At 53.3% G+C, this 22757-nt stretch overlaps 1 protein-coding gene across 2 annotated transcripts; it reads left to right on the top strand.

Moving 5' to 3' along the window:
* Window positions 1-7538: 7538 nt before the first annotated feature.
* C13H20orf27 (chromosome 13 C20orf27 homolog) lies at window positions 7539-22737 on the top strand. Of its 2 annotated transcripts, none has more exons than XM_030825582.1 (6): window positions 7539-8262; window positions 16064-16168; window positions 17561-17703; window positions 20633-20771; window positions 21722-21844; window positions 22083-22737. In XM_030825582.1, exons 2-6 carry the CDS (start codon window positions 16150-16152, stop codon window positions 22181-22183), a joined length of 525 nt encoding a protein of 174 aa, XP_030681442.1. In that variant the 5' UTR covers window positions 7539-8262; window positions 16064-16149; the 3' UTR covers window positions 22184-22737. The 2 variants fall into 2 exon arrangements, with proteins under 2 accessions (XP_030681442.1, XP_030681443.1); XM_030825583.1 differs by having other exon boundaries at window positions 8145-8716.
* Window positions 22738-22757: the final 20 nt, after the last annotated feature.

The following is a 22757-nucleotide window of genomic DNA, read 5'->3' as shown; positions in this document are numbered from 1 at the left end:
CTAGTGGGCTGTCAGACTGAAAGCTTCAGTGTTTTACTTGTTGTTGGCCAATGGCCACTCTCATTTCCTTGACACATGGCCATTTCCCGTATGGTAGCTTACTTCATCAAAGCCAGGAAGGGAGAGAGTTGATAGAGCCTGCTACCAACAAGGAAGTTACAGGCCTGGTGCTGTGGCAGAGGTGCACTTCTCAGAGACAGACAGCTATATCTGGATACCAGGAGCAGATGCATCAAAGAGGAAGAACCATCAGGACCTGGCCCAGCCTCTGCCATGCAGGAGGCCAATAGGTGAGGTCGTGACACCAGCCATCAAACCTGTATTTTGGGCCCACAGTGCTACTGCTAAGGCAGAACTATTAGCCTGCCCTGTCTCCTGGTCCTTGGGCCACTCCATCAGCCATTCCTACTATCTTTACATACAGCAGCCTACAGGTGAGGTTACATGGATAAAAGTTTCAGAGAATAGAACTCCGGGGGCCTATTGCAGACTATGGAGAGATCGTGGTGCTATAGCAAGGGTCAGTGTGTGTGAAGGGCTAATCGTTAGTTTGGGGCAAGTGGAGGGTCAGGTGGAGCCAGTGTTAACCTAAGACCAGGTAGAGTGCATGGATGGGGCTCAGAACAAGGTCAGGAGTAGTTGGCAATTTTATTTCATTTATTATTGAATATTTTAAATATTACTGAATTGGACTAAATATAATCCTTGGTTCATGACACTCTCTCCCCATTTGTCCATAATCAACTCACTTATGAACACCTATAAACCCACCACCTGCCCCAAGAATGGAATTATTACAAATAACTTTCACCTGCCATGTGCATCTTGCATCTCTCCCCCTTGCTTCCACTCAGAGATAACCACCATCCTAGATTTCATCCTTTCATTGCTTTTTCCTCCTTGTAGTAGACAGCTCCTAACATGGCTCCCAGTAAAACCTGCCTCCTGGACGTCACCCCCATGTGTACCCCTTTCCTTGAATGTAGGCTGGACTTAGTGACTTGCTTCTGATAAGTAGAATATAGCAAATGTGATAGGATGTCAACTTTTGTGATTACATAAGATTATAACTCCCTTATTTTTAATTTAATTTAAAAAATTTTTTTCTTTATTTATTTTTTTTTTTTGAGACAGAGTATTGCTCTGTCACCCAGGCTGGAGTGAGTGGTATGATCTCGGCTCACTGCGCTCTCCACCTCCCTGGTTCAAGTGATTCTCCTGTCTCAGCCTCCCAAGTAGCTAGGATTACAGGCACACGCCACCACACCTGGCTAATTTTTGAATTTTTAGTAGAGACAGGGTTCCACCATATTGGTCAGGCTGGTCTCAAACTCCTGACCTCAGGTGATCCACCAGCCTTGGCCTCCCAAAGTGCTGGGATTACAGCCGTGAGCCAACGCACCCAGCCATAACTCCCTTCTTTTTTAGAGACAGGGTTTTACTCTGTCGCCCAGGCTGGAGTGCAGTGGCACAATCTTGGCTCACTGCAACCCCAGCCTCCCAAGTTCAAGCAATCTTCCCACCTCAGCCTCTGGAATAGGTGGGAGGACAGGTGCATACCACCATGTCCAGCTAATTTTTTTTTTTTTTTTTATGAGATGGAGTCTCAATCTGTCATCCAGGCTGGAGTGAGTGGTGTGATCTCGGCTCACTGCAACCTCCGCCTCCCAGGTTCAAGCGATTCTCCTGCCTCAACCTCCTGAATAGCTGGAATTACAGGCACCTGCCACTACGCCCAACTGATTTTTGTATCTTCAGTAGAGATGGTGTTTCACCACGTTGGCCTAGTAGTCTCAAACTGCTAACCTCAGGTGATCCACCCACCTTGGCCTCCCAAAGTGCAGGGATTACAGGTGTGAACCACTGCGCCTGGCCTTTTTTTTTTTTTTGAGAGACAGGATCTCGCTTTGTTACCCAGGCTGGTCTCCAACTCCTAGGTTCAAGTGAGCCTCCTGCCTCGGCCTTCCAAAGTGCTGGGATTACATGTGTGAGCCACTGTGCCTGGCCCCTCTTCTCTCTCTAACCGACGCTAAATCTGCTATCTTCTGGTTCATTCATTCGTTCTTTCCTCTATTTAATTGAGTACTTACTATGTACTAAATACCAGGAATACAAAAGTGAGTATAAAACATGATTTGTTCCCTCCAGTGTTCACAACCCTACAGGAGAGGAAGGCATGAAAGGGTATTTAAACTTTGTTACTTAATGTTTTGAATAGATAAAACATATATATGATTTAAAAAAAAACACATAAAAAGTGAAAAGTCTTCTTGTTCCCAGCACATCTCTAATAGGGAACCTCTATCTTTAGTTTTTATGTATCTTTCCGGAATGACTTTATGTGACTATAAACAAACATGCACATTTGTCTTACTCTTATTTTTGAGACAGAGTCTTGCTCTGTCACCCAGGCTGGAGTGTAGTGGCACAATTTCAGTTAACTGCACCATCCACCTCCTGGGTTCAAGTGATTCTCGTGCCTCGGCCTCCTGAGTAGCTGGGACTACAGGCACATGCCACCATGCCCAGCTAATTTTTATATATTTAGTAGAGGCGGGGTTTCACCATGTTGACCCAAACACCTGAGCTCAAGTGAGCTGCCCGCCTCGGCCTCCCAAAGTGCTGAGAAAACAGGTATAAACCACTGCACCCGGCTAAGGTTAACATTTAAATCAGCAGATGAGGCCGGGCATGGTGGCTCACGCCTGTAATCCCAGCACTTTGGGAGGCCAAGGCGGACTGATCACCTGAGGTCAGGCATTCGAGACCAGCCTGGCCAACATGGCGGAACCCCGTCTCTACTAAAAATACAAAAATTAGCCGGGCGTGGTGGTGATTGCCTGTAACCCCAGCTACTCGGGACACTGAGGCAGGAGAATCGCTTGAACCCGGGAGGTGGAGGTTGCAGGGAACCAAGATCATGCCACTGCACTCCAGCCTGGGCAACAGAGTGAGAATCCATTTCAAAAAACAAAAGGAAAAAAGAAAGAAATCAGCAGATGAGTGAAACAGATTTCCCTCCCTAATGTGAGTGGGCCACATCCAGTCAGCTGAGACCTAAATAGAAGAAAAAGGCTGGCCCTCCCCAAATAAGAGAGAATTTTTATTGCCTGGTGGCCTTTGAACTGGAACATCAGCTTTTTTCTTGCCTTTGGGCTCAAACTAAAACACTGATTCTTCCTTGGTCTCAAACCTGCTGGCCTTTGGACTGGAGCTACATCATTGACTTTCCTGGTTCTCAGGCATTGGGACTCAGACTGGAACTAAACCATTGGCTCTCTTGGGTCTCCAACTTGCCAACTCACCTTGCAGCTCTTGGGACTGGTCAGACTCCATAATTGTGTGAGCCAATTCCTTATGTCAGTCTTTCCTATCTGCCCTCTTTCCTAGTTCTGTTTCTCTGGAGAATCCTAGCTAATACAAAATCTTTCCTTAGCAGGCTGGGCATGGTAGCTCATGCCTGTAATCCTAGCATTTTGGGAGGCTGAGGTGGGTGGATCGTTTGAGGCCAGGAGTTTGAGACCAGCCTGGATAACATGGCAAAACCCCATCTCTACTAAAAATACAAAAATTATCCCGGCATGGTGGCTCATGCCTGTAATCCTGGCTACTTGGGAGGACATTGAAAACTTCCTCTGTTTTTTTCTTTTTCTTTTTAAAGCCATATAAGATTATATTGTCTGTACCAAATTTATTTAAGAAGTCTTCTATTTATGGACATTTGAGTTATTTCCAATCTTTTGCTATTACAAGAATGCAACAATAAATAACCTCATACACTCATGATTTAGTATCATGTGGAAGTATATCTAAATGATAAATTCCAGAACTGGGGTTCCTAGATCAAAGAATATATGCATCTATAATCTTTGTTGTGTTTTTTTCCTCTCTTTTTTTTTTTTTTTTTTTTGAGTCAGAGTCTCGCACTGTGGCCCAGGCTGGCGTATTATGGCACTATCTCGGCTCACTGCAACCTCCGCCCCCTGGGTTCAAGCGATTCTCCTGCCTCAGCCTCCTGGGTAGCTGGGATTACAGGCACCTGCCACCATGCCTGGCTAATTTTTTGTATTTTTAGTAGAGATGGGGTTTCACCATGTTGGCCAGGCTGGTTTTTTTCTCTTTTTCTGTGTGTGCATTTGTAATCTTGATAGCTGTTGTGAAATTGTCCTCTACAAGGGCATGGCTCAGAGGAGAGGCTGAAGACTGGTAGTCCGTTGCCCTGCTTTGTTTGGTTTGCATGGTGTAGTGTTTTTCACAAAATTGCAAATTTTTATGTTGATGAGGATGTGAAGCAACAGGAACTCTTATACTCTCCTAATGGGAGTGTAAGTACAATCATTTTGGAAAACAAGTTGCCAGTTTCTTTTAAAATTAAACACATGCCATGGCTGGGCATGGTGGCTCAAGCTTGTAATCCCAGCACTTTGAGAGTCCCAGGTGGGTCGATCACCTGAGGTCAGGAGTTCGAGACCAGCCTGGCCAACATGGTGAAACCCCGTCTCTATTAAAAATACAAAAAAATTGGCCAGGCACGGTGGCTCATACCTGTAATCCCAGCACTTTGGGAGGCTGAGGCAGGCAGTTTACCTGAGGTTGGGAGTTTGAGACTAGCATGACCAACATGGAGAAACCTGTCTCTACTAAAAATACAAAATTAGCCGGCGTGGTGGCGCATGCCTGTAATCTCAAAAAAAATACAAAAATTAGCTGGGTGTGGTGGCATGAGCCTGTAGTCCTGGCTACTGAGGAGGCTGAGGTGGGAGGAGTGCTTGAGCCCAGGAGGCAGAGGTTGTAGAGAGCCGAGATTGCACCACTGCACTCCAGCCTGGGTGACAGAGTGAGATTCTGTCTCAAAAAAAAAAAAAAAAAAAAGTGGAATTACTCATTTCATTTATCATTTTTATTAGGTACTGCCAAACAGTTTTCCAATGAGGTTATAGTTGTTTAATTTTTAATTAAAAAGAATAGAGGGCTAGGCACAGTGGCTTGTGCCTCTGGTCTGGTCCCAGCACATTAGGAACCTGAGGTCGGGGGATTGCTTGAGGCCAAGAGTTTGAGACCAGTCTGGGCAATATAGTGAGACCCTGTCTCTGAAAAATAAAAATAAAAAAACTAAGAGGGTACAGAATACCATGTGTTTGGAGCTGTAGCAAGTGTTGTCTTTTTTTTAAAACTCACCAGGTTCTCATGGTGAGTGGATTTTTTTTTTTTTTTTGGAGATGCAGTCTGGCTCAGTCGCCCAGGCTGGAGTGCACTGGCGCAATCTCGGCTCACTGCAAGCTCTGCCTCCCGGGTTCACGCCATTCTCCTGCCTCAGCCTCCCAAGTAGCTGGGACTACAGGCACCCGCCACCACACCCGGCTAATTTTTTGTATTTTTAGTAGAGACGGGGTTTCACCGTGTTAGCCAGGATGGTCTCGATCTCCTGACCTCGTGATCCACCCATCTCGGCCTCCCAAAGTGCTGGGATTACAGGCGTGAACCACCGCGCCCGGCTGTGAGTGGATGTTTTATACGTGCTCCATCTGTTCTCCTAGCCTGGAGTTGTTCCTAATTCTTCTTGTCCTGCCTCCATCTCCAGGGAGCCGGGTATGGGCCTGTAGTTTCCCTTGCAGGGCCATCTAACTTTGGTAAGGGCCCCAGAGCCTGGGCACCACTCATGTGGTAACACAGACACATTGGGCAGTGATGGGGCAGCCATGTAACTCCTGCCCTGACTTCCTCCTGACACGAAGAGTCTAATTTTCTCCTGGAGGCTTTCCAGAACCATCTTTGGCCTTCCCTGAGAGCATGTAGTATGCCTAGGCATGGGCAGCTCTGTATTTCAGCTCCTCCCAGTGGGCCAGACTGCCCGATGCCTGGGAGTGTGAGGAACATTTGGCAAGGACAGGAGACCACAGTTCTTTGTGTGTGGTGTCCCTCCTACACTAAACTGTGAGTGCCTTCCACTCCACAGAGCCTAGCACAATAACTTACTCATCAGATACATTCAGTAAATGTTTGCTGAAAGGAGTTGACAATTCGGAAATAACCCCGGGCTGTGCAGTTAGCAGCTAGTTTGTGTTTGAGAGAGCCCACACCAAAGATGGTTTTGAGAAGTTGGCTAGAAAGACTTTTGAAAAAGGCAGGCTTGGGCCAGGCACGGTGGCTCATGCCTGTAATCCCAGCAATTTGGGAGGCTGAGGCAGGTGGATCACTTGAGGCTAGGAGTTTGAGATCAACCTGACCAACATGGTGAAACCCTGTCTCCACTAAAAATACAAAAATTAGCCCTGGGTGTGGTGGCGCGCACCTATAATCCCAGCTACTTGGGAGGCTGAGGCAGGAGAATGGCTTGAACCGGGCGGGGGAGGGGGTGGAGGCTGTAGTCAGCTGAGATGGCACCATTGAACTCAAGCCTGGGCGACAGAGTGAGACTCTGTCTCAAAAATAAATAAATAAATAAATAAATAAATAAATAAATAAATAAATTATCTTGGTTGAAGAGGGCTTGAATTTTGGCTATGGGAAGAGAGGGGGGAGGGCCTTCCAGGTTGGAAGGTGGGATAATGAGGGGGAGGGGATCACAAATGTCTGCACAGACCCAGAAGGTAATTAACCGTGAGAAATAGGGATTGGTGGGGACTATGGTAAATTGATGTGCTCTTAAAGGGGCTTGTAATGCCAAGCTGGAATGTGAGCCCATGTTGTTAGATCTTCTGATATTTCAAAAGAAGCCACGAAGCCAGATTCCTGATTCCAGAAAGAGGCGGAGGAGGCGGGAGGGGGAAGGACTTCTTTTAAAAAGCCCCATGTGAGCTAAACAAAATACACCTACGGGCCACTTGAGGCCCACCGTCTGCCAACTTTAGACTTTCAAGACAAGGTCTAAAGGTAGTGGGGTGGGAGTGGGTAGAGTGGGCAGGAGTGGATGGGCTGAGATCAGAATGTGAAAAGCTCTCAATGTAAGCGCTGTCTCTCAAACGCGAGGGCACATGAATCACCCAAAATGCTGCTAAAGTTTGTGAAGCGCTGCTGGAGACAATCCCAGAGGGCTTTGGAGCAGGAGAGGGACGCGATGAAAACAAGAGCTCAGAAAGATTAATTTGCCAACAGTGTGCAGACTGGAGATCAGCAGACAGGTTATGGGCCACAGGGTGGCAGACTTGAGGGCTCCTTTAAGGCAGCGACCCCGGCCCTGCCGAAGGGAGGCTGGCCTTCAGCCGCCCAGGCGGTCTCTCTAGTTCCGTTGGAAGCAAGGCGCTGCGTGCTCCGGCGGCTTACTGAGGGCACTTTGGGGAATCCGTCCCCACGGGCGAAGTATAGGTGGAGTGTTCGCTAGCTGGCGGGCGGAGAGCACCGGCAAGAACCCCCGCAGACCGGAGGGCCACGCCTCTCGCTCCCCGGCTCATTGCAGGCGCCCACATCCCACCCCGCGGTGCTGAGCGAGGCGCATCTCGCTGCCATGGCGACCGCCTCCATGGAGACCGGGAGCAGAGGCTGTGGTCCCCGGGGGCGCGTCACAGGCTCTCCCAGCCCCCAGCCCGCGTGCCTTCTTTGTTCTGATGCTTCTCCAGGCCGCGCCGGGCACCCGGGACGCGTCTCGGGCCCGCACGGGGGCGCTTCTTCCGAGACAGGGGATGGGGTGGAAGGGGAAGAGGTCCAAACCCTGGGGTCGAAACAGGAGTGATGGAGGGTTCCTCAGCTCCTGAACGAGACCAACATGGCCCGTATCGATGGCCGAAGCCGGCGTGGAAGCCCAGGGAGAAAGGCCACCTTGAGGAGCTCCACCCAGCCCCGAGACGCGCCCGACAGCCCTCCCGAGAGCGAAGGGCCCAAGGGAGGTGCGTCCTAAGCAAGGGTCAAGGCTAGAGGCGCTATCCCCTAGGCGGAAGAAGTAGCGGGGGCGGGGCCTATCGGAGGCCCTCCTTCTCCCTCTTCCAGTGCCCAGTTCTGGCCCCTGGCCTAGTTGGGCCGCTTGCCCGCCTTCCTCGCGAGAGCTAGCCCCGCAGGCGCGGACTCGCAGGGCGCTGCCTCAGCGACCCTGGCACGTGACGTAGGCGGCCTTCGCCAGTTGGCTGTTCTTTGGAGCCCGCTCATTGGTCCGGAGCGTCCCTCGCCCCACCCCCCCAGATCAACCAATGGGCGGAGGCGGGGGCGTGCCAACGGGAGGGCGGCCGCGGCGCGGGGCTCCCTTCCTCGTGCTCGGCGTTGAGCTCCTGCAGCCGCCGCCGCCGCAGCGGTCGTCCGTGCCCTCCCCGGCCCCGGGGTGCACCCCGCAAGGTGAGGCCACCCCTCTGCTCCCTGCCTCCCGGTTCCTTCCCGTTCGCCGAGGTCCCCTCCCAGTCCCGGCCCTGTCCTGAGCAGTCAGTGCCTGGGACCCCAGCGGCCGTGATGGCAGGGCTGGGGTGGGGGGCTCCGCTGTCGGGGCCGGGCCTGGAGGACTCCCCAGCACCTGAACTAGAGTGATGTCAGGTTCCCGGGGCGCAGTGACCGTTAGCTGGTGCAGCTGGGGTGTTTTCCGCGAAGCGATTGTCCGGGGGCACGAGTGCGGTGGTGAGGGCGGGGGCGTATGGGGGTCAGCGCCCCCTCCTCCCCACGACCCTGTTCATTGCCGCTGCCTCGCTGCATGACCTTGGACGAGTAGCATCTCTGAGCCTCCAAGCCTCAGCACCCTCAGGAAGGAGGGCATTGATGTCTGGGAGTGCGGGCTCCGGAGACTCCTGCGTCAGCCGAGGTGAGTGAAGGTGGGGAGCGCACAGGATTATCTCCGAGGGACAGAGCCGCCGCCTCGCAGCTCAGGATGGATTGGATGGGGGGGTTGTCCGATTACATTTCTCCCCTCCCCCTGAGATGGCAAGAATGGGGTGTGGCGGGGGTGCCACACCCACAGGGATGGCTGCCGGAGAGGATAAAGGGTCTTACACCTGGACCCCTGGGGCCTCGGGGGCTTGGGCTGCACCTCCCTCCCGGTGGTACGAAGGAGGAGGGACTGGATTTAGGTTCTGGACCGGTGTTTCCATTAGTAAGCAGGGACTGAGAAAGGGAAGTCTCCGCTTGCCTTTCTTCTTGAATCTTGGCACTGGAAAGTGGAGGTAGGGTATTTTTCTGCCTCGGGGAGTTGAAGAAAGTCGGGGCAGCACCCCTATCCCCCTCCCATTCTGGTCTTCTGTGGAGGGAAAATGTAGCTGGGTATCCCCCCACATTCTATCCATCCTGAGCTACGAGGCAGCAGCCCTGTCCCTGGGAGATAATCCTGTGTGCTCCCACCCTCACCTTGGCTGACCCCCTGCATCCAGCCTGGCCTCTGCTTCTTAGGACCTCTGGATCACAGGCCCAGGGCAGGGCTTAGGTGGGGCATGCGATCTGGAGGCTAAGCACCCACTAGCTGAGGGCAAAGTGGGGAGAATGCTGGGCAGAGGAGGGCAGCACTTGTTGGGGAGGCAGGAAGGTGTGGGTGGTGAGGGTCCCTTCTCCATATTCCCCCACCCCCACCACCTCACTGTTAGAGGGAGAGAGAACAGCCATTCTTATCTTTGCACCTTTGGCCCGCTGGAGGGAGAAGGAAATTAAGTCACATTAAGGCTGAGTTGATGTGAAGCTGCCACAACTACTGACCCTTGACTTTCCAGGCCTTGTTCTGAGTATGTGTGGCCCCTGCTGTGTCCAGTCCTGAGAGTCAGCAGGTCAGTGTGGCCCCATCTCAAGGCCTCAATGGGCGTTCTTTTCACAGGCGTGAGCTTTAATGGGAGGCTACACAGTGCTTCTGCTGGACTGAGTGCTTAAGCCAGGACTGAGCCCCAGGCTGGGGTAGGAGAGGAAGAGGTAGGGAGGGTGGAAGGTTGTGGAGTTCTGGCTCAGAGAGAAAGACCTCGAACCACTGTGAGAATGGGGATTGAAGAAGGAATGAGAAATGAGGTCTCAGACGTTGGGAGCATGCTGACCAGAGGTGAATAGGTGTAGCTCCTCTTCCTGCACCCTGGGCTGGGGCCTGGAAGCTTGCTGACACTCCATCTCATGGGGGAGGGTATAATTTTTTTTTGCTGTGGGGGAAGGCACCATGTTCCTCCCTGGTCATTTCCCAGTTTCCCAGGATGTTCATTCTGCACATCTTCCTTGTGACCCCCTCTGGTTACGGGGACTGGAAACTCCCAGCATCTGTTCTCTGACCCTCCCTAGGGACCTGGCTGCTTTGGGAGTGGGAGAAGGGGGAGGCAGGAGGAGGGAGGCCCCCTCACCCCTTGAGCTGTTTTCCAAGAAGGCTGACATCCCTGGGGCCCACTCTAAGGGTCACTCCTGTCTCCTCCAGGATTGGCTTGAAGTGCCTCTCTGACGGTGCTGCTGAAATTGCTGTTGCTTTAGAAACCAGGCCTTTGGGGGTTTGCTTTTGCAGAGGTGGGGGGTGCATTGTCACAGAGCTTCAGGCACAGTTGCAGCAAACCCTGGGAGGAAGAGGCCACTGCTGCTTATTCCTGTGTTACACATTAGGAAACAGGGACAGAGAAGTGAAAGAACTCACCCATGCAGCTAGCAAGGGCAGATCCTGAATTTGAACCAGGACTGCTGCCTCTGGGGGCCATGTGGATTGAGCCACGGTGAGGCCTTGGTTGGCACAGGAGGAGGCTGGAGGCAGGGCCAGGCTTGGGGTTGTGTGGTGGCCTAGCTGTTCTCTGTGGACACAGCTGCAGCAGGGGAGGCCCAGTGTCCTCTTTGCCTGTTTCTGGTGAGGAATTGTATGTGGACAAGAGTCTAGCTCTCGGGGGACAGCGACCAGCAGGTTATCCATTGAGAAAGGAGGTTTGGTTTTCTCAGTTTCCTTTGGGTTCCTGAAGTCACTTGCTTCCTGCCTGTATGTTCTCGCTGTCCGGAGGGTTACAGGCCCTGAGTGTTTGCCCTTTACTGAGTACTGGCACTGCATGGATGTGGGTCCTACCCTCAGTAGACATGGGGCATGTCCCTCTCAAAGCAGGCATGGACAGGTAAACAGCTGATTGCAGCAAGGCCTGAGGAATGTCAGTTGGAGGCCACTTGGTGGGGGCCAGGGAGAGGGAAGTGTCCCCCAGGGCAGAGGTGGGGTAAGAGAGTGGGGTGGGGAGTTCTGCTTCCTGAGAGCCCCCAGTGCAGTCATTGCCCTGACCATATCATTTAGCGCTGAAGTACGGGCCTTGGCCAGGCCCTCCAAGGAAATGTGATGTGGTCATTCATTCAACAAACATAAACCAAACACAGCTCCTCCCTGTCTGGTGCTGCTCTGAGTGCCGGGGACACAGGGTTTGACAAAAACACAGTCACTACCCTTATAAGGTGAGGAAGAGGGATATCAAATTATCCCAGACATGAGAAAGGGGATTCCATAAAGAGCTGTAGTCCTGTCCTGGGATTTGCAGGGTGTGCATCCTTAAAAAAGAAATGTTGGGGCTGAGACCCTGTCGAAGGTGTGGCTGGGAGGGACGGGATTGTTCCTGGCTGAAGGGATGACCTGGGCAAAGGCGGGGCGGGGGCGCGGTCAGGCAGTAGGTTGGGAGGAAGACAGGGAGGGTGCCCTGCACGGACCGGGTCAGGGTGTTTTGTGAAAAGGGCCTGCAGCCTTTGCTCACCAGCCACTGGTGCAGTTTAACCTGAGCCTTCAGGAAGCATCCAGGGAGATGGGGGGACCTTGTGGACACTGGGCTGTCACTGCCTCCTGGCTGCAGAGGTGTGGCTGGAGCAGCCTCTGCAGGATAGGAGGAGGGCCTCACACTCTTCACTTGGCCATTTGTCATATACTCTTGAGTTCACAGCTTTGGGGGCAGCTGTAGTCGGGTGGTGGTTACGGCAGGCTGCTCTCCAAGACCAAGTTCCCTGGGGACAAGCTGAGCTTTCCAGGGCTGAGGCAACGGACCCCACAGTGGCCCTGGCCAGAGGTGAATGGGTGTAGCTCTACTTCCTGCACCCTGGGCTGGGGCCTGGAAGCTCACCTCCAAGAGGGGGTTGCTGGCCTGGTCCATTGGCCAAAGGGGGCTCCTGATGGTACCCAAACTGTGAACACCCTGCCCATGAGGCAAGGCTTGGGCCTGGGTGGACTTTGCCCACATTGAGAAGTGGGGAGCAAGGTGAGGCCACATCTGCTCCCAGGGAAGCTTGGCACCAGAGGGACCTAGAGGTCATGCCCTCCACAGGCCCAGCCCTAGACTATGAGGCCACCCTGTAGTTCTTCTTCTTTCCCTGGACTGACGAGCCAGTGTCACTCATCTCTAAGTTGTTCAGTGTGTTTCCCTGACAAAATAAGGACATACTTCTTTACATAATACAATTCCATGATCAACTCATTTCTTAGTGTCACCTCATATCCAGGCTATTTACATTTTCCAGATCCCCCAAATGTCTTTTTTTTTTTTTTTTTTTTTTTGAGACAGAGTTTTGCTCCTTTTGCCCAGGCTGGAGTGCAGTGGCGTGATCTCGGCTCACCGCAACCTCCACCTCCTGGGTTCAAGCGATTCTCCTGCCTCAGCCTCCTGAGTAGCTGGATTACAGGCATGTGCCACCACGCCTGGCTAATTTTGTATTTTTTAGTAGAGACAGGGTTTCTCCATGTTGGCCGAGCTGGTCTCGAACTCCTGACCTCAGGTGATCCGCCCACCTCGGCCTCCCAAAGTGCTGTGATTACAGGCGTGAGCCACCTCACCTGGCTTTTTTTTTTTTTTTTTTTTTTTTTTTTTGAGACAGAGTCTCGCTCTGTCACCCGGGCTGGAGTGCAGTGGCGGGATCTTGGCTCACTGCAACCTCTGCCTCCCAGGTTCAAGCGATTCTCCTGCCTCAGCCTCCTGAGTAGCTGGGATTACAGGTGCACACCACCACGCCTAGCTAATTTTTGTATTTTTAGTAGAGATGGGGTTTCGCCATGTTGGCCAGGCTGGTCCCAAACTCCTGACCTCAGGTGATCCACCCGCCTTGGCTTCCCAAAGTGCTGGGATTACAGGTGTGAGCCGCAGCGCCCAGCCCCCCCTAAATGTCTTCTTTGATAGGTAGTTTGAAACACCCTCTCCTTTAATTTTCTTCTTGCAGCTGATGTGGTGAAAAAAACAGGTCAGTTGTCCTGAAGATTATCCTTTTTTGGTCTGTTAAGTGTGTGTTGATCTAGAACAGGGGTTGGCAAACTTTTGCTCTAAAGGGCCAGATAATAAATGGTTTAGACTTTGCAGGCCATATGGTCTCTATCATAACTACTTGGAAGTAACTTTGTTTTAGTGCAAAAACAGACAACATATAAGTGAATGAAGTGTAGTATTCTATTAGTAAAACTTTATTTGCAAAAAACTTTATTTGCCAGTTCTGGCGGCTCACGCCTGTAATCCCAGCACTTTGGGAGGCTGAGGTGGGCGGATCGCTTAAGCTACAGAGTTGGAGACCAGCCTGGGCAACTCTGTCTCTACAAAAATTAGCCGGGCATGGTGGTGCGTGGCTGTGGTCTCAGCTACTTGGGAGGCTGGGGTGGGAGGATTGCTTGAGCCTGGGAGATTAAGGTGGCAGTGAACTGGACTCCAGCCTGGGCTGGACAGAGTGAGACCCTGTCTCAAAAAAAACCCAAAAAAACAGGCAGCAACCCTACTACCATCAGCTGTGTAATCAGCTGTAGTTTGCTGCTTTCCTATCTAGAACAATCTCCCTCGTTTTATTTTTCTTCTTTTTTTTTTTTCTTGTGACAGAGTCTCACTGTGTCGCCCAGGCTGAAGTGCCGTGGCGTGATCTCGGCTCACTGCAACCTCCGCCTCCCGGATTCAAGTGATTCTCCTGCCTCAGCCTCCCAGGTAGCTGGGAATACAGGTGCCCGCCACCACACCCGGCTAATCTTTGTACTTTTGGTAGAGACGGGGTTTCACTATGTTGGCCAGGCTGGTCTTGAACTCCTTACCTTGTGATCCGCGAAAGTGCTGGGATTACAGGCGTGAGCCACCGTGCCTAGCCTGCTTTCTTTTTCTTCTTGACATTTGAAAACAAAAACAAAAGCAAAAAACAGGTCAGTCATCCTGTAGAATGTCCTGCCTTCTCGGCTTGCCTCATTGCTTTCTCATGTAGTTGTTAAATTTGTTCCACCCTCCTCTGTGTTTTCAGCAAATGAGAAGTTGAAGCTAGAGGCTGGTTTAGATCCAGGTTAAACCTTTTTGGCAGGAATCTCGTCAGTGATGCTGTGACTTTGGGCTGCCTTACTTCAGGAGGCATCAGTGTGACAGGCTGTCCTGCAGAGAGTAGAGAGATAGACCATTGTGTGACTGGGAGAAGTCACATATCTCCATTGTAAACTTGTGCTATTCCTCTTTTTTTTTTTTTTTTTTTTTTGAGATGGAGTCTCGCTCTTTCACCCAGGCTGGAGTGCAGTGGCGCGATCTCGGCTCACTGCAGGCTCCGCCCCCCGGGGTTCACGCCATTCTCCTGCCTCAGCCTCCCGCGTAGCTGGGACTACAGGCGCCTGCCACCTCGCCCGGCTAATTTTTTGTATTTTTAGTAGAGACGGGGTTTCACCGTGTTAGCCAGGATGGTCTCGATCTCCTGACCTTGTGATCCACCCGCCTCGGCCTCCCAAAGTGCTGGGATTACAGGCGTGAGCCACCGCGCCCGGCCTAAAGTTGTGCTATTCCTCTTAAACACCAGGTCCTCGGCCAGGCATGGTGGCTCACACCTGTAATCCCAACATTTTGGGAGGCCGAAGTGGGCGGATCACTTGAGGTCGGGAGTTCGAGACCAGCCTGGCCAACATGGTGAAACCCTGTCTCTACTAAAAATACAAAAATTAGCTAGGCATGGTGGTGGGTGCCTGTAGTCCCAGCTACTCGGGATGCTGAGGCGGGAGAGTCGCTCGAACCCAGGAGGCAGATATTGCAGTGAGCCAAGATCGTGCCATTGCATCCCAGCCTGGGTGACAAGAGCGAAACTCCGTCTCAAAAAAAAAAAAAAACAAAAGTCACACCAGGTCCTCTGTCAGTGACACTTGGGCACCTGTGAGTATCTGCTTCCTGTCAACCTTCACCTCTGGTTTAGCATCCACTGGCTCTTGCTGCCTCCAGCATTTGTTCCTTTAGGGGTTGCAGAATGACTTAGCATTTGGTCATTTCTTTGTTATTTATTAGCAAGAATTCTTCCCGAAAGAAGAGCTTTCCGACAACCACTAGGGCAATTTGGTTACAAGAAAGGCCAAGAGACAGGCTGGATTCTTTCTCTTTAATCCCTAGCTTTCAGAGTAAAGAGGGCACTGCTACCGTCAGTGGTGACAAATGAAGGCTTTTGAGGGCTTGGGTTTGTTTGTTTTGCTTTCTCTCTTCTTTTCTAATAATCTCTGTGAATGCACTGCTTTTATGTGTTCCATCTGTTTCCATCGGTTGCACTCATTATTGTTTTTGATGCTCAGATGGTCCCAGCTCGGCCCATTGGAGGCTTCCTGGGGCGCCTCTCACTGCCCCTGTGCTGAGGCTGCCATTGGGGAGCTGAGCCAGAGGCAGGCCTGAGACTCAGGGCAGGGTCTGAATGGTGGGTTCAGGTGGGGGCACACCCCCTCCACAGGCATCTGTTTTGCACATGGCCCTGACCGATCACCAGGAGGGAAAGCTCTAAAGGCATGTTTATTTTATGTGGTCCCCTGTTCTTGCCCACCATCGAGCACACTGTTGCCTCTGACCTCACCCAGCTGCATTGCTTGTGTGACCTGAATAATGTAGCTCCAGGCCCAGCCTTTGGGGTCGGCAGCACCAGAACTGGTCCCTGGAAAATACCAATAAAGTCCTCCTTTCCAGGCTGCCCTTCCTGCCAGCCTCCGGGGGTGCTGGGGATAGGAGTCCTATGCTGTTGCTTTGGCACCTAGAAGCTGCAGCTCAGCACATGCTGGCAGGACCCTGAGTCATTGGGGTATCAGGAAGGGGTGAGGGCTCTTGGTGAATGTGGGCAGTTGGTAGAGGGTGGGTGGAAGCCCCCGTGCTAGACAGTACAGGCACCACTTGGGCTGCCGAGAGCAGTAGGGGTTTGAGTCCTTCCTAAAGGGAGCTCCTCTGCTGTCCCCGAGCCATGGGTCCATGGGTGGCCCTGACCCCTGCCCTCCCCACTCCCTATCCTTCAGGCTCCCGCTGGTGTCCCTGGAGCATGGGAGGCTGCTGAGTGTGAGTGGCGGTGTCCGGCAGGAGCTGCGTGGCAGGGAGGGCGTCCATGGCTGCAGCCAACAAGGGTAAGTGCCTTCCTGGCCTGGTGGGGCTTGCACAAGCTCTTCCAGTGGGCCCTGGTAGGAGGGCCATTGCTGCAGGTAGGGCCCGCACCACCTTTATGTGTATGTGCATGTGTGAGTACGTGTGTGCTGGTGTGCGAATGTGATTGGGAATATGTCAGTGTTTGTGCCAGGTCCTGGGGCTCATGCAAGCCCTAGCAGGGACCCCTGCAGAGCCCTGCTGACTCCTTAGGCTGGTCTGTGGAGGTGTGTGCTCTTGTGTCCCTGCCGTTCCACTGTGGGGGTTGGGGGAGCCGAGGGGCTTATGGTGAGCACTGAGACAGGTGATGTGGGAGGGCCACAGCAGGCTGTGGAAGGGAATTTTGGTTTCTTTCAGAGTCCAGAAGGGATAAGGGAGGGTTTTAGGCCAGGGTGATCTGGTGAGATTTGAGGGTTAGTTCTGTGGGGCTCACCAGGGATTGTGGATGTGCCAGGCTGGCCTCCTGGGCCTCCGAGTATCCAAGAGGCCGGCTCAAAGCTGGATCAGGTCCTCCCACTAAGAAGACGCTGGGCAGGGCTCTTGGTGGGAGGGCCTAGGGGCCAGGGGTCAGGGAGGACTAGGGCCATGCTCTCGGCTTCTGCAGCCTGAGCGTTCATCCAGTCCAGGCCTTCAGCTCGGCTCCCGGCTACCCTGCCTGTCTCACTCCTCTGCCCTTTCTGGCCTTGGAGAACCTGACCCAGCTTAGAGACAGCTGAGGGCCTTGATGGTGGGCTAGGCAGAGGAAGGAAGGGGGCCTTGGGGTGGGTCTGGAAGCCTCCTTGGATTCTCTCTTCTTGCTGCCAGTGGCCAGTGAGGTTTAGTGGCAGCTGCAGCCTCGCCTAGGTGGGCTGAGTGTGTTTTTTGATCCCCTTTGTTTCTGCCACCCCTAGGCAGATCCCCTAGAGCCTGTTCCTGTCCCTGCCCATGAGGATGGGCAGGCAGGGGCCTCATGCACTGACACAGCTTAGGGGTAGGCCCCAGGGATGGGGAGCTTTGCACTGTGAAGGAGAGCACTGGGCAGGGTATCCAGAGGACTGGGCTGAGCCCCACACTGCCCTGGCTTGGTGGGAGTCTGGAAGACTGTCCCTTCCTGGCTCTGGCACCAGCCCCATCCCCTCCAAGCAAGGGTCATATTAGTCAGTCCCTGAGTCCCCCTATGCTCACTCTCAGGGGATGGATTTTTGTGGGAGGGGCAGGTCGGGGCCGAGGGGGAGGCCTCAAGCCTCATGATCCTAGCCTGAAAAGATCCCTGAAAAGAGCCCAGCCAGTGGAAGCTGGATGATGTCAAGGGCAGTCTTGGGGGTGACGAGGGGACAAGGGGGAGGAGTTTCTTGGGGACAGGGAAAGCCCTCAGAGCCCTCTCCCACTCTTCCTAGGCAACAAGCCCAGAGTCCGGAGTATCCGCTTTGCGGCAGGCCACGATGCAGAAGGATCCCACAGCCACGTCCACTTTGATGAGAAGCTGCATGACTCGGTGGTCATGGTCACCCAGGAGAGTGACAGCAGCTTTCTGGTCAAGGTACGTGCACACCTCCCCCATCAGCAGCTTCTCCCCCTCCCCGGCTCTGCCTGACTTCTGGGTGCCTATCCCCGTTCCTCTCAGCTGGGCTTATAGGCATGTCTGTGCCTTTCTCTGTGCCTTGGTTTCCCCATCTGTCAGATGGGAGGCAGTGAGATTTCAATGAGATGAGAGCATTTAGAATGTTATCCAGATCAAGATGAGCAGAGCCATTGCTGTCATCTGCTTCACCCAGACAATAGCAATGGAAGACAGTGTCGCGGCTGTGGTGCCACTGGCCTGAGTTCAGGTCTAGGCCAGCCATTCTGGCTCTGTGACCTTGGGAAGGTCACCTGAGTTTCTCTTCTCTCAAGTGGAGACAATCACATCCCCTAGAGTTGGTGTGAGAATGGAAGAATGTATGTATGTGATACAGGTGTGAAGCTAACTATGGCAATAACAAGGTGCAACTTTTTTTTTAACCCTTCTTTGCCAAATCTCTGGCTGAGTTAGGCTCTTTGAAGTAGTATTAATCACTGCATTTTCTGCTTGGTGGAGCTGGATTGGGGAAAATGGAGACTGAGACCTTCAGCTTGGTCAATAAATCAGGGGTCCAGAGTTGAACAGGAGTGCCCTTGGGTTGGGGGAGGTCTGGCCCATTGAGATGGCCCTGAGTGGGGGGTCTGCTGTGCTGCTCAAAAGGGGCCCAGGTTTAGCCTGGCCAACAGGTCGAAAACCCATCTCTACTAAAAATAACAAAAGTTAGCTGAGCGTGGTGGCACACGCCCGTAGTCCCAGCTACTTGGGAGGCTGAGGCAGAAGAATTGCTTGAACCCAGGAGGCTGAGGTTGCAGTGAGCTGAGATTGTGCCACCGCACTCCAGCCTGGGCAACAGAGAGACTCTGTCTCAAACAAACAAACAAAAAAGAACCTGGGGGGCCCAGGTTTGTATCCATTTCTGTCCAACTCTGAAGTTCCCATTCTTTGTCCTACAGCTGACAGCTTCCCCAAGAGAGTAAACGGAACAAACCAACACTTAAAAATAGCTCTCTCCCATCATTGCAAAATCCACTCATGTCTTAATAGACATGAGAAAATTTGGAAGACAGAGAAAATATGAAGAAATTTAAAAGTACCCACAGTCATACGATCCCAAAATAACCATGGTTAATATTCTGATGTGTGTTATTTCAGCTTTTTTTTTTTCTTTTTGAGATGGAGTCTCACTCTGTCACCAGGCTGGAGTACAGTGGCGCCATCTCAGCTCACTGCAACCTCCAGCTCCCGGGTTCAAGCAATTCTCCTGCCTCAGCCTCCAGAGTAGCTGGGATTACAGGCGTGTACCACCATGCTCGGCAATTTTTTATATTTTTAGTACAGATGGGGTTTCACTCTGTCGGCCAGGATGGTCTTGATCTCCTGACCTCGTGATCCGCCTGCTTCAGCCTCCCAAAGTGCTGGAATTACAGGTGTGAGCCACCACGCCTGGCTTAGTCCAGCTTTTTAAAATTTTATTTATTTATTTTCCTGAAAACACTATGGTGATGAATCCAGCTTATTTTAAAAAGCTTTGTTTCCAAAAACAAAAGCTGGCATCACCGTGTCCACACTGGTTTTTGCTTGCTTCTGTTGTGAACTGTCTTCTACCTGTGTCAGTAAATAATTTTCCACGAAATTTTACGACTGCCTACTGGTCCATGATATGTGTCATCATTGACTTAGCTGGCTCCCTATTCCTGGGTGTTAACGGCTGTTTTTGTTTTCATTGTTATAAATAGGGCAGTGAAGAGTATTTTTTTGCACACCTCTATTTCCCCTGGAAAATTCTATAAATAGTACCCCTGGGTCACAGGGTCACAGTTAGCAGGTACAGCCAGAAAGCCTTCTTGAGGGGTGTGCCCTCTACCAGCACAGCGTGAGGGGGGCACATGGATTGAGGTTTGTCATGTAGCAATATCAACCTGGTCCCATTGAATGGCTAAAACTCTCTGCAGCCAGTCCCAGTTGGTCCCCAGGGATGGGGCTGCCCAGCCCCAGTAACTGTGAGCAGGACTCTGTGTGCCCATACGAGCTGGGAGTACAGCATGCACCCTTTGCCTGCTGGCCTGGCACCCCTGCCAGCCACCCTGCTCAGCAACCACCCTGGCTTGTGACCCTTCATACTACTGGAGTTTCCAAGAATGGCATTTGTCCCAGAGGGTGGTTGTCACCAAGCAGTGTGAATGAACAACAGAAATTGCTTGGGTCGTGAGTATGAGCCATTGGGCACAGTCAGCCTTTGAGTGGGCAGGCAGGCATCCACAGTCCGGTGCTAGCAGGGCAGCCAGGAGCCCCAGTTCAATGGCTGGTGCCAGGCCTGTGGGCCAGCTCTGGGCTGACACAGCTGGTCTACTGTCATGTCTCTAATTTGATCCCATCCCTCATCCCGCGCTGTCTGTGGCCTGGTGTCATCCTATGAGCGAATGGAGGACCAGCATCCCTGACCCTGTGATACTGGCAGTGATGGGGACAGGTGGATGACCTGTGGGACTTTGAACCTTTCCTTGTAGGCAGTGGGTGGTGCCTTGCTGGGTGCCATGCATGGCAGGAATGGCCAAGAAGTCTAGGGAGGACTTGACCCTGGCCACACTACATAGCCTTTGGCCAGTCATTTTGTGGCTTCCATTTTCTCGTCTATGAAATGAGCCACTGAGGACTTTGGGGCCTGTGAGACAGATGCTGAGGATCTTGCTGGCCAAGCTGTAGGGCTGGGACCCTCAAGGGGTCTGTGAAAGGGCTGGGGCCACTGGGCTAGGGGGTGGATCAGCTGGAGTGATGGAGGGAGTTGGGCTTTCTGGGATCTCTGGGGAAGCAGGTGCTGGGGCCCATGGGATCATAGGTGGCACAACTGGGTGGGCCTGTGGGAAGCAGGAAGTGAAGGTGCCTCCCTCCCTCACCTCTCCTGCTGTAGGTTGGCTTCCTGAAGATCCTGCACAGGTATGAGATTACCTTCACTCTGCCCCCAGTGCACAGGCTGAGCAAGGATGTCCGTGAGGCACCTGTCCCCAGCCTGCACCTCAAGCTGCTCAGCGTGGTGCCCGTCCCTGAAGGTGCGTCCCCTCCTCCAGCAGGGCCTGGATGGGAGTGGGAGTGAGGACATGGGGTGCTCCCTTACCCCCAACTAGGGTGGATGGGCAGCTCAGCAAGTCGGGGACATGGCACCTCTTTGTGAGCTTGCAGTGTGGCAGCATGGCAGGTCCCACACTCCAGGCCTTGCTCCCTGTCCCGAACAGAAGTCCATGAGCTCGTACTTGCCTGTACCTGCCCATGGTGTGATGGTTACCTCCGTGGGGCAGTAACCAAGATGGGAGCTGCTGAGGAACTGGTTTGAAGCCTCCGGCCCTCCCTCCTGCCTCCCTAAGCCTCGAGAAAAACCTGCTGGAGCTACACACACCGTGTGGATAACTCCTAGCACCCACCAGTCCCAGACCTTGGGTTTCAGGCTGCTGTTCCTATCAGGCTCACTTCAGGCCCTGCCCCACGCCCCACTCCCAGCCTGGCAGAGGCTAGGGTGTCAGTTTCGTGGAGCTCCAGCTTCAGTTTCATGTCCCCGTCACCAGCCTCCTCATGACCTTGCCCTTCAATGGATTGACACCCCTCAGGCCTTTACCTCTTGCCATCTCATCTGCTCAGAGCCTACCCCGCCCTGCCCCCCTCACTCCTTATCACCGCCTCTCCCTGCCTTCCTTTTGGGAGAAAACAGCCAGCCCTTCTTTTGGAAGCCTGAATTGGACCCTACTTCATTCACTCTTGGAGCTACATTGGGGTGGCCCACAGGCTGGAGGCATGTCCAGCTCACTGAAGAATGGGTTTTTGAGACCTGTGCACCCCTGCTAGGGGGAATGGGTCTCTGGGCTCCAGAAGGGCCATCCCTGCCCCTTTCTTGGGGGGGCTTAGCATGTAGCCCCCCCCCATGGTGGTGGGTAGGGGCCAGTGAGTGCCAGGGGCAGGATCAGGAGGCTGGGGGAGGTGCTGACCAATTGCCCCTGTCCCCGGGCAGGTTATAGTGTCAAGTGCGAGTACTCGGCACACAAAGAGGGCGTCCTCAAAGAGGAGATACTGCTAGCCTGCGAAGGTGGCACTGGCACCTGTGTGCGCGTGACGGTGCAGGCCCGCGTCATGGGTGAGAGCATGAGGCTCCTGGTTGGAGGAGGGATGCACAAGCTCGACTGCAAGGGTTTCTGTCCTCCTCAGGGAACCAGGGCTGAACAAGGGATCCTTGCCTGGCTCGGGGGTTCTCAACCTCCTTGGCGGGTCCCTACCTCCAGCTGATCCCTGAGGGAAGGGGAGGGGTCCCCTTAGTGGGCCGCATGGGTGGGGCCGGGGGCCAGCATGGCACTGACTTGTACCCTGCCTTGCAGACCGGCACCACGGCACGCCCATGCTGCTGGATGGTGTCAAGTGCGTGGGCGCTGAGCTGGAATACGACTCAGAGCACAGCGACTGGCATGGCTTTGACTGAGGCCCGAGGCCCCGCCTGCCCCGGGCCCCTCAGCCTTAAACCCTGCCTTGTCCCCCGACATGCTGTGTGATGGTGTGGCTTCCTCACCCCTCTCTGGGGTGGGCGTGGGGGTGGAGTGGCCTTGCCCATGCCTCTCACCTCTGCCTTCATTTGTGCTGCCACCCTGCCCCTCCCTCGTCCTCCTCTCCCACTTCCTCCTCTCCGTGTGCCTCAGTCTCCTGCCGGAAGAAATGGGTTGAGCCCGAAAGGAGGCTGTCTGAGGAAGGGAGAGGGAGGGCCTGGGGTGGGTTCCCTGCTCCCCACCCCAAGCCACAAGGGGCTCCAACCAGGGTCTGGGAGAGGATGGAGCTGGCTCTGTGTCGTCGTGGCCCCATTACTGCTGCTGCTGCCTTGCTTCAGCCACCTCTCCTGCCCCTCCCTCGTCCCCAGTGCTGTCCACCATGAGTAGGAGGGAGGTGCAGTCCCCAGCCCCCACCCCTCAGGTCTGTGTTACTTGGTTTTTAAGCGACTGGTTGGGATAGAACCCTAAAGAAATAAAACTTCCAGTGGATACCAGAGGCCAGGTGGATTTTTG

Source organism: Nomascus leucogenys, chromosome 13, assembly GCF_006542625.1.
Source record: "Nomascus leucogenys isolate Asia chromosome 13, Asia_NLE_v1, whole genome shotgun sequence".
Lineage (NCBI taxonomy): Eukaryota > Metazoa > Chordata > Mammalia > Primates > Hylobatidae > Nomascus > Nomascus leucogenys.
This window is presented reverse-complemented; position numbering and strand designations above follow the sequence as displayed.